General features: G+C 40.4%; 2 protein-coding genes across 2 annotated transcripts; one reads left to right on the top strand and one right to left on the bottom strand.

The window, feature by feature from the left end:
• The first annotated feature begins 758 nt into the window (after nucleotides 1-758).
• Nucleotides 759-7,359, top strand: ABO1 (IKI3 family protein). The gene is made up of 6 exons (XM_089602738.1): nucleotides 759-1,047; nucleotides 1,851-2,184; nucleotides 2,684-5,723; nucleotides 5,806-5,904; nucleotides 6,252-6,570; nucleotides 6,707-7,359. Exons 1-6 carry the CDS (start codon nucleotides 889-891, stop codon nucleotides 6,716-6,718), a joined length of 3,963 nt encoding a protein of 1,320 aa, XP_089458864.1. The 5' UTR covers nucleotides 759-888; the 3' UTR covers nucleotides 6,719-7,359.
• A 2,543-nt stretch (nucleotides 7,360-9,902) lies between these two features.
• On the bottom strand, nucleotides 9,903-10,917 carry ECI1 (delta(3), delta(2)-enoyl CoA isomerase 1). The gene has a single exon (XM_089603607.1). The coding sequence runs from the start codon at nucleotides 10,886-10,888 to the stop codon at nucleotides 10,145-10,147; it is 744 nt and encodes a 247-aa protein (XP_089459733.1). The 5' UTR covers nucleotides 10,889-10,917; the 3' UTR covers nucleotides 9,903-10,144.
• Nucleotides 10,918-11,290: the final 373 nt, after the last annotated feature.

The raw sequence follows: 11,290 nt of genomic DNA, 5'->3' as shown, positions 1-11,290 counted from the left end.
ATTTTTTTTTTTTTTTTTTTTTTTTTCAAGTCTTGCGCGCGGGTGAGGAGAAGGAGGAGATAAGAGAAGAAAAAAAAAAATTCCAAAAACACCTTTTATTTGTTTTCATTTTTCTTTACTCTTTTACAAAACAACTTCAAAAATTTTTAAAATCTTCTACCCGAAAATTTTATCAAACAGCACTTTCACTTTTTTGTTTCCTATTTTTTTATCTTAAAAACTCAAAAACACTTTTCTGAGATGTATACCAAACACAACCTTAGAAATCAAAGCTAAAAGTTCAACGAAGAGGTTTATCGACCCGTGTAAACGTGCAAGTCCGCGACGACGACCTCCGCCCCACCGAACATCTTACGCGAGTGAGTCTAGGCCCCGGAGAATGTCCAACGACATAGATGTTCTCGCTCTCAAACCTATTAGGCTGATACGAACTAGGCAAAATATATTTTTAAAAAAAATAATTGCATAGAGAGATTTGGTTGATTGATTTTTTTTCTCCTTTAGAATAATTAATTACCTGAAAACAAAATCGGATTTAAATTTTTTGGTTAAAGTCAAAAAGTATAATTTTGTCATTGTCATAAAACAAAAAAAAAAAATACAAATACGACATTAGGAAAACCAAAGGTAAAATCACAACATTTCATTTAAAAAGTAATTTTGCCTTAACGAAAAGAATTATTTACGTTTATATATTTGTTTTATATTAGCTGTTATAGAGGTAAAGAATATTTATAACGTAATTAAACTTTGATAATTTGTTTGTTAAAAAAGAATGTGTTCAGTGACCCGGAATAGGAAAAAAGAACTCGACACCAAAACCCCTGCGAGATTTCTTTAGGGTTTTCCTATTCATTGGAGGTTTTAACCTATTTGTCTTGGAGAGCAATGAAGAATCTAAAACTTTGTTTCGAGGTCTCTCAGAGCCTCCAGTTGCAATCCAGTGAAGAGCTCGTAACTTTCTCGTCATACGATGTCGAGCACAACCGCCTCTTCTTTGCTTCCTCTGCGAACTTCATATACACCACTCATCTTTCTTCGTTTCAGGTTGGTTTTACATTTCCGCTCTTCATCCACACAATCGATTGAATCCCGTAGTTTGGTTTGAAGATTCAGAACTGTATGGTTCCGTGTTAAGACATGAGAGAAAATGGAACACTTTTTTTAAGTCTTCTATTCGTTTACGAACCGTAGCAATACATAGTTTGGTTTGATATTTAGAAGCTCCGATATACTGACACCGTAATTCCAGTGTTACACAGTCAAGGACAAGTTATCCTTAGAAACCGTATGGAGCTATAGAAAAAAAAAATCATAATGATGAAAATAACTCCAGCGACACCCATTATGTGTTTCTACTTCGAAAAAATCGTAGGGAAATTCTTTCTTCTGATTTTTGATTAGTTAAGTTCAATTGTTTGGTTTGTTGGGTGTTTTAGAGGCTTCATTTTGTTCTAAAAAAGAACAAAAACATTATCAATAATTTTGTTTTTTGGAAATGAGACTCCAATACAAGATTAGGGTCTCTTAGATTTTTAGTACAGAACTAAAGGGCACTAACTTGTTCAGACATAGAAAAGTGTTTGAGAGGCTTCATTAGCGTTAGAGAGCTTGAAGTAGTTTTAAATGGGTCTGCTTCGTGAGGCTATTAAACCCATGCATGGCAGGGCACAAAAAATGCGACGAGAAAGCAATACACATGGCTTGTGAATGATACTCTTAACTGTTTTGCGCTTGGTTTTAATGTTGTCAACTTGATTCAGTGCTGCTCAGCTTTTGTCACGTTATATTTTTCATTTTTATTATTCGTTTGAAAAATAAAGTCGGCTTTTGTATGTATGATGTAATAGAACGAAGCATCGTGGAAAAGGACCTCCTTAGCATCGGAGGTTGATCAAATTGGGTTGGAGGGCGGAGATTACATTGTTTCGTTTGATTATCTTATGGAGAAAGAGGCGTTGCTGCTGGGAACCAATAATGGGCAGATGTTGCTTTTCAATGTTGACGAGAAATTCACGGAGGTTGTTGGTCAAGTCGAGGGTGGTGTAAAATGCATTTCGCCCAGCCCAGACGGAGATTTGCTGTGCATCATCACTGGCTCTGATCAGATGCTTGTGATGACACATGATTGGTATTTGTTACACGAGACATCTCTTTGTGATCTTCCCGATGGTGTTGACGTACGTAAGGACCCTTTTCCTTCATTCATTCCACATCGTTTCTAGCCATTATCAATTATTTGGATAAAGAAAAATACTGTTTATGATGTTGTCTAGGGAAATCAACCCCTGAAAACATGTATTTTTTTTTTTCTATTATTTTTTTAAGTTTATGCATGGATATGCTCACAATGTGCTTTAACATTGCATTGTCATCATCTAAACCCAAAAATAACTATCATACGTGTTTCCAAGCGTTAGAATCGTTTGTTCGTGATATTCGATTTCTGGATCTGAAATTGGACGGAGGAGACTTTATCGAACCTAATTGATTATGTAATACTATTGGGCCTTTTTCTTTCCTTTGTTGAATTTCCTAACTACTAGCGGGAAATTATTATGCTAGCTACATGCTCATGTTTAGGTTTCTCAAATAATGGTTATAATTGGGCCATGACTCTTTCATTTTGCGAGATTGATCTTTGACTCATTTGAACGAATGTTACTTTCTTGATTGGTTGCAGATGAACCCAAATTAAATTCTGGATCCGATTTTGGGAGTTCTGTTTCATGGCGCGGTGATGGGAAATATCTAGCAACACTCAGCAATGACTCATTTTCCTCTTCATTGCATAAGAGGCTCAAAGTTTGGGAACCGGACTCAGGGGTGCTTCATTCTGCTTCAGATCCAAAGCTGTTCACGGGACCAGTTTTGGAATGGATGCCCAGCGGAGCGAAAATTGCGGCTGTGTATGACAGAAAAGCAGAAAATGAGTGCCCCTCTATAGTTTTTTACGAGAGGAATGGGCTACAAAGAAGCTCGTTTAGCATTAATGAGTCAGTCAGTGCGACGATAAAAATGCTTCAGTGGAACAGTAGTTCTGATCTTCTTGCAGCAGTTGTGAGATGTGAAGATTATGATTGTGTAAAGATATGGTATTTCAGTAACAACCATTGGTACTTGAAGCATGAAATAAGGTATGTCAGGGAAGATGAAGTAAGTTTGATGTGGGATCCCGTGAAGCCAATGGAGTTGATATGTTGGACTCACGGCGGCCAAGTCTCGCTCTATAATTTCATCTGGAACACAGCTGTCATGGAGAACTCAACTGCATTAGTTATCGATGGTCCTAAAATACTTGTGACACCCCTATCTTTGACCCTAATGCCACCGCCTTTGTATTTCTTCAGCCTTGCATTTCCAAGTGCCGTTCGGGATATGGCTTTATATTCCAAGAACTCTAAGAGCTGTTTAGCTGCTTTTCTGTCAAATGGGGGCTTGTGTGTTGTAGAGCTTCCACCAGATGGTACTTGGGAAACTTTAGAAGGCAAGGAATTTAACATTGAAGCTTGTGAATCCGATTCGCCTCTAGGGTCGTTCATTCACTTAGCGTGGCTGGACTCCCACAATATCCTTGCCGTCTCTCATAGTGGGTTTAGTCATAGTAACTCATGCCAACCTTCTTCAAGCAAGGACCGGTTTCTTGGTTATCGTTTGCTTGAAATTGAGCTTGTTTGTTCCGAGGATCACGTTCCAGGTTTAGTTACATGCACAGGCTGGCATGCAAATGTATCCAATCCAACAGTTCTTGATGATCTGGTTCTCGGTATTGCTCCCAATCATGCGTCTAAGTCCTCGGCATTTGTTCAATACTATGGAGGAAACATCTCCGAGTATATATCAAAATCGGGCATCCCAGGTGGCTCTATGAAAAGATATCAGTGGAGTTTCGCAGCATCTTGTCCTTGGATGAGTACCATTTCTGTAAAAGATAGTGGAGTTTTGATATTCGGACTTGATGGTGTTGGTAGACTGCACGTGAATGGGAGGACATTATGCAACAATTGCAACAGTTTCTCGTTTTACTCGAGCTCGGCTGACCAAGTGGGGACGCACTTAATTCTCGCTACCAAGCAGGATTTTCTTTATGTTGTTGACATAAATGATATACTGCAGGGAGACGTAGAAAATAAATACACAAATTTTGTGCATGTTAGCAAGAGGAAAGAAGATGACAACATAAACTTCATAAACATTTGGGAAAGAGGTGCCAGAATTGCTGGAGTTCTCCACGGAGACGAAGCTGGTGTTGTACTACAAACAACTCGAGGAAATCTGGAATGCCTCTACCCGAGAAAATTGGTCCTATTATCTATTTGCCATGCATTAGCTCAGCGCCGATTCAGAGACGCGCTGATGATGCTCAGGCGACATCGAATCGATTTCAACGTGATCGTGGATCATTGCGGTTGGCAAAAGTTTATCCATTCGGCCTCAGAGTTTGTCACGCAAGTCAACAATTTGAACTATATTACTGAGTTTGTTTGTGCTATAAAGAAAGAAAATATAATGGAGACGTTATATAAAAAGTTTGAGAGCCTTCCTCTCCCAAATGAAGAACATATCGTTTTGGCCCTACGCTCTGACGGCACTAACAAGGTTTCGGCCATCCTTCGAGCCATAAGGAAAGGTCTAGATGAGAAATTACCCGAGAGTGCTTCAAGGGAGCTTTGCATTTTGACAACGCTAGCCCGTAGCGATCCACCTGAACTAGAAGAGGCTTTAGAGAGGATCAAGATTATCCGAGAAATGGAGTTACTGGGATCCGAAGACCCGAGAAGGAAGTCTTACCCCTCTGCTGAAGAAGCCCTGAAGCATCTTTTGTGGCTATCCGATTCTGATGCTGTCTTCGAAGCTGCTTTGGGCCTTTATGATTTGAACCTTGCAGCCATTGTGGCGTTGAACTCTCAGCGTGACCCTAAAGAATTCCTTCCTTATCTCCAAGAACTGGAACGTTTGCCACAGGGCGTAATGTGTTTCAACATTGACCTAAAGTTGCGCAGATTTGAGAAGGCTCTCAAGCACATTGTCTCTGCCGGGGATGCTTATTATTCAGATTGCATGAACCTCATGAAGCAAAATCCCCAACTCTTCCCGCTGGGACTCCAACTGATAACTGATCCTTCCAAGAAGAGCCAAATCCTCGAAGCTTGGGGAGATCATCTTAGTCACGAGAAAGACTACGAGGATGCTGCTTCGGCTTATTTGTGTTGTTCGTGTCTGGAAAAGGCTTTGAAATCCTATCGGGCTTGTGGTAATTGGGGCGGGGTTCTTACTGTTGCGGGGCTTCTCAAACTGGATAAGGAAGAGATAATGGGATTGGCGCAAGAGCTCTGTGAAGAACTTCAATCCCTTGGGAAACCTGGGGAAGCTGCTAAAATCGCACTTGAGTACTGCAGAGACGTTAAGAACGGGCTGAGTTTATTAATCACCGCGAGAGAGTGGGAGGAGGCTCTGAGGATCGCTCTGATGCACAACACAGAGGACATGGTATCGGAAGTGCGTAATTCAGCGTTGGATTGTGCGAGCTCGCTAATAAACGAATACGCGGAGAGCTTAGAGAAAGTCGGAAAATACTTGGCTCGATACTTAGCTGTAAGACAAAGGAGATTGCTTCTGGCTGCGAAAATCCAGGCCGAGGAACAGCAAATGAGTGATCTAGAAGATGACGCGGCTTCGGAAACTAGCAGCAACTTCAGTGGCATGAGCGCTTACACTACCGGGTACATCTTTATTATGTACATGAGCTCGCATAGAGTGTCTCTGTGTGTACGATCTTTCATCTCCTCGCGTTTTCATGTGCAGGTCGCGGAGTAGCCGCGTCACGTCCATGAGCTCAAATACAGGTAGCAAGGCCAGAGACATGAGGCGCCAAAAGAAGAAAGGAAAAATCCGTCCGGGCAGGTAAGAAAATCTTTTTTTTTTTTTTTTTTTGTATAAATAATTAACTAACTAAGCCACCAAAATTAGAGGATTTACTAAGTAGCCAACCTTTTGTAAATGTCAGGTAAATAGCCAATTCGGTGACATGGCATCTTGTAAATTTGGTCACTTTTAGAGGATTTATAGGGTATCTACGTTAATTTGGTCTTGTAAATAAATTTTCGTGGCCATTTACTAAAAACTTACAAAAGGCTGGCTGAATAGTAAAATCCATTGTTTTATGTGGCTATATATCTAGTGGACCCTTTCTTTTTTTTTCATGCGTTGGTAGTAAGAAAGAAAAGTCTAATGTGGAATTACGAGTGTAGTGCTGGTGAAGAGATGGCATTGGTGGAGCATATGAAGGGAATGGCTGCGAGGGAAGGCTCAAAACGGGAGCTGATGCTGCTATTGCTGGCCCTCGTGATGCTCGGGGAAGCCGAGACCGCGAGAAAGCTGCAACGAGCCGCGGAAAGCTCTCAGCTGGCTCAGATGGCCGCGGTGAAGCTGGCCGAGGACACAGTGTCTAATAACATCATGGATGACCAAACGCATAGCTTGGAGTATTATATGCAAAATATGAGAGGTCAAGTGCAAGATTCCGAGGCCTTTTTATGGCGCTGCAAAGTCTTCCCTCCTCCGACTCAGGTATAAGTTGCTCACTTTGGTTATCTCGTAACACAGTGAAGAATCAAATGTCGCAGACACATCTCATTTCATCTAGTGTCCGGTAATGTCGTATGCACTTTGAACACACTGGTAAAACTCCGGGTTGCTTTTGCAGGTGAAGCCATAAATAACAGTGACTTGGTGATGAGAGAACAAGCAAGGACGAGTGATTTTGAAGGAGCAGTTTGATTTAGTTGAAGTAGCTATGGCACGACTCTCTTGCATAAAGCTTTTTAACATGAAGTTCTTTGGTTTACTTGGATTTAATGAATAAGCAAACCCCAGGAAATGACACAGCCTCGAGAATTTGTCTGGTGTATGTTTGTGCTTCCACAACCTTACCAGCTGCGATTCCCGTGTCAATTCAAGTCTACTGTTTGGCATGACATGCCTTCGAAATGTCTCGTAGTTCTGCCGGTGTTTCACTTTTCGAGGGATAATGAATGCCGAAAAAATATAAATTTTTGTTTCTTTCAAAATTTTGTAGACATTCCATTTCTGGTGGTTTAAAAGTAGTTTTCCATTCAAACATCTTGGAAATATGAGGCTTGGTGTCTTGTTAATTTACGACAAAGTTCACAATGTCAACAATTTTTTGTGAAATTTTGCCAGTAACCTTTTTTGCGGGTACGGGCTCCCTTGAGCATGGAAATTTTTGCTGGCAATCGACATTTATTGTGGTTGGTTAGAAAATCATTTATGATTTGTAGTTAGGAGATTGTTTAATTATGATACTCGGTTAAGGCCAAAGAACAATACCAGAATTTTGTTTCAGTATTGCGCACACTACATATGATTGTAGTAAATGGGTATTGTTTCAATTCTTTCTCTAGTATGAAATTCAACTAGTAGCAATTTTGATAATTTGAATCAAAATAGCAGCAACTATGTTTTTGGGCAATTTTACTAATAATTGTAGACATGAAAGTATACACTTGTCTTAAATTGTAGACTTATAAGTTTACAATTAACAACAATTGTAGATATATAAGTCTACAGTTACTAGTAAAAGTGTCCAAAAACAGAGTTGCTACTATTTTAGTCCAAATTATAAAAATTACCACTAGTTGAGGCCATTTCCCCTCGAATATTAGAGTATTTTAGTTTCAATTCTTGTTTTGTTCCGATTTGGACAGAATTCTAATACTATTCGGACCCAAACCTTGCATTCTAGTTAGAACGAAAGTCCAGTAAAGCTAGAATAGATTGGGCGGATTTATCTCGACCTTGAAAGCCCGTCTCACATTGACAGGCAGATTAATCTCTGGATTGGCTAATCTACTGCGATTCAAATATGAAACTCGTGTTATGTAGCTTCAATATTCTATTGAATTAAGTCACTATAGGACGCTCCAATCGCATACATGCAAACGGTTTTCAATAGATGCTTGTACAGGTTCAGGATGCTTATTATTTTATTTTTGTAAAATCGAATACAATCAACATTCCATTTTTTTTTTGCTGAAAACATTTAAACCTTTTGCAGGGTCGGCCTTACTGTGAAGCCAGCTAAGTCATCGCTTAAGGCCCTCCAAATTTGAGGAAAGAAGGACCCCAAATTTTTCTTATCGCTAGGCCATTCTTAAGCCTCAAATTGTTCACTTATACATTATTGCGACTAAAAGCCTCAAACACTTGGACGTTATTGCGACTTTTCATTCGGAGTTTGATAAGACACTTTATTTGTTGTAGTTTTTTTTAGGAAATAGTATTTTTTTATTTTGAGGCTTTGAAAAAGTGTTCGAGGCTTAAACTATGAGGTAAAATTTGATAAATTGAATTCTATTTATTTTTACGTTATTTTTTATGATCCTCAAACTTTTTTCTCTTCAGCATTAGTTATTGTTTGGGAAGATTAGATACAAACACATTAGGTCACATTCACCAATATGAGAAAAATAAGAGAAAAAGACGACCATCAATTGACTTTCATGAATTCTTCATTAAAATTTCAAGTTTTATCTTTCTAATTCAATTATTTGAATCTTTAATTTTTTTGGGTTATTGTACTTCTTTTATCCTTTGAATGTGTTGATTTGCATTTTAGAACATAAAATAATAATGTATTGTCGTAAATATGTTTTGGGCTATGAAAAAAAATAGTTAATATATCACTGTTTTTGTTAAAAAAAAAAAAATTAAAGCCTAATTTTCATGTTTCGCTTAAGGCCACAATATATGTTGGGCCGACCCTGACCTCTTGAGCTAATTTGTACTTGGTTATCAGTGAGCCAGAGGCATGCAAAATATTACTCTGACTTAGTATCGACTACTATGATTTATGAGCCTAGAAAGAAAATCTAGCCGAATATAACTATATTGCTTGGGATTCGTAAAATATAATTTGTGATTTGAACATTATTTTAAAAATAATTAATTATATTTTTGACCTCCAAACTATGACACTTTTAACTAACGTCCTGTTATCGATCCGTTCCGGGCCTCCGGAACGTCACGACGGATCATCAGAAATCGCTCGGGCCCGGCCCATTGGGCCCATGAAGGTCCTCCAGCCGATCACGTGAAGACTCGCCGGCCGGCCCTCGGCCACAGGCCGGCCAGACCACGGGTGGACGCGTGCTGAAGGCTCCTTGAGGTCCAAGGAGTGCTCTCCGAGGTCTATAATTATAGGCCTCGACCCCAGACCAAGGTAATCCGAATTTGAGTCGCCAAACGCTGCTGAAACACTATGGAGGCTCGTTTCACATGAATTCTTTCTCTACACAGCCTAAACCCTCTATATGTACACTTCAATCCTTCTAATGTTGAGCGTCTGAGATAATCAGAGGCAACGTCTCTGTTTCCCTTTGATTGCTCTTGTTTTCTTCCCACTTTCAGGTCACCTTGAAGTACACGAAGGACACATCATCATCGGGAACGACTCGGAATATTGAGTTCAAGGCACTTAGGTTCGAACGCGACCACTTGATTTGGCATTGGGTCAGACCTTTCGTGTCTCTAAATCGTTGTCCAAAAGCGATCCGGGAACTTGACTGAAATACTACATTTGTCAAAATGCTAAGTTAAAAGGGCAAATAAATAGATTCGGAAATTCCAGGAGATGTTTGTTAAAAGTGTCATACTTCAAAGAGAAACAAATATAATTAATTCTTGTAAAAATCAGAAGGTTCAGTAATGCAAAAAAAGGTTTGCCAAAATTTTGGTAGAACTTATTAATAAGAAGTTTTCATGGTTTGATTTAAAAGATCCGGTTAAATTCAAAAGCCTAAAAGAAGCAGATTCTATCAAAAAGAAAAGAAGAAAAAAGTCCAATCATTGACTACGGACAAATTTAAGCTTATCCGTGCCAAATTACCTTTTAAGCAACAAGATATTAAACCAAACTTACCTTTTAAGGAACTACTTCCAAATATAATCTTGTAATCATGCTTTGCTACAACACAGCATATTACAAAAAATTTGATGACACCAAAACTAAAGCAAATCGACGTTAGCAACCTCTACTACTACTACCCTGATAAATAAAAAAAGAACACTCATTTTCCGATATAAAGAAAGAAATAAAAAAAAAAAAAGCTTTATAAGAGGAGTTTCACATCTTGGACAAAGAGAGAGACGAATTATTAGCAGCCTTGATCTCATCAAGCAGCTCAGACAACAGCTCGGAGCGAGTGTGGGCATACACACGCCCGTCCCATCCCTTGGCCGCGAGCCCCTCCGCCGCCGCCACGGCCGCCGCCACCGTCGCCTCAGCCCCGTCGTGTGCGGAGTCAGCGAGGCCCATCTCCACCGCCTCGTCCGCCGTCACCTTCGCCGCCGCCAGAAGCACCCTCCTCCTCGCCGCCGGAGCCCCGACCCTCGCCCGAATTACCGCCACGAACCACCGCGGGATTATCAGCCCGATGTCGAGCTCGCTCATGTACATGAACCCCCGGTCCCGCCGCGCCGCCACGTGGTCGTGGGCCAGCGCCAAGACCAGCCCCGCCGCGCAGGCGTGGCCGGAGACCGCCGCCACGGTCGGGATCGGCAGCGCGGCGAGGGCCGCGACGAGCGAGCGCAGCGCCGCGTCCAGCTGGTGGGCCCGGGCGGGGATGACGTGTCCGTCCGTTGACGACGACGTCCAGTCGACGTCGAAGCCGTTGGAGAAGAACTTCCCCTCCGCCGTGGTCACCAGCGCCGAGAACGACGACGGTGATGATGACGTGGCGGAACAGTGGGCGTTGACTTTGGCCAGCGCGGAGTGGATCTGATCCATCAGGCCCGGGTTGAGCCTGTGCTCGCCCGGGCCCGTCAGGGTCAACACGAACACGTTGCCTCGCTTCTCCAAACTACACATCTTTTTTTTTTTTTTTTTTTTTCTTTCTTAAAAATGGAAACGTTATTCACTTTGCCATCTCTTCTCTCTTTATATAGAAGAGGATATAAAGTTTACCTCATATTTTAAACAAAAAATTAGGAAAATAGCCAATTTAATTGTTTGACATTGCTAAATAATTAACGTTTAGTAAATCTTAGATAAATAACCGTAAATAATGACGTGAGCTAATATATAGAGATGACTATTTATCTAAAATTTACGTCTGTAAACACATAAAAATAGCTATTTACCTAATATTTATCAAACGTTGACTATTTAATAATATCAAATATTTAAGTTGGTTATTTTCCTAATAGACCCTATTTTAAAACCAAGTGTACCTCATATTTTAAAACCAAGTTTCATGACACATTAGTAAAA

The sequence above is a fragment of the Urtica dioica genome, chromosome 12 (genome assembly GCF_054948205.1).
Source record: "Urtica dioica subsp. dioica isolate 48M chromosome 12, U.dioica_male_clone48M_v1_H2, whole genome shotgun sequence".
NCBI lineage: Eukaryota > Viridiplantae > Streptophyta > Magnoliopsida > Rosales > Urticaceae > Urtica > Urtica dioica.
This window is presented reverse-complemented; position numbering and strand designations above follow the sequence as displayed.

Coding starts and splice junctions, on each gene's coding strand:
- ABO1 (XM_089602738.1), top strand. CDS start 889: ATGAAGAATCTAAAACTTTGTTTCGAGGTCTCTCAGAGCCTCCAGTTG. Junction 1,048..1,850: donor CTCATCTTTCTTCGTTTCAG/GTTGGTTTTACA, acceptor ATGATGTAATAG/AACGAAGCATCGTGGAAAAG. Junction 5,905..6,251: donor GGAAAAATCCGTCCGGGCAG/GTAAGAAAATCT, acceptor TTACGAGTGTAG/TGCTGGTGAAGAGATGGCAT.
- ECI1 (XM_089603607.1), bottom strand. CDS start 10,888: ATGTGTAGTTTGGAGAAGCGAGGCAACGTGTTCGTGTTGACCCTGACG.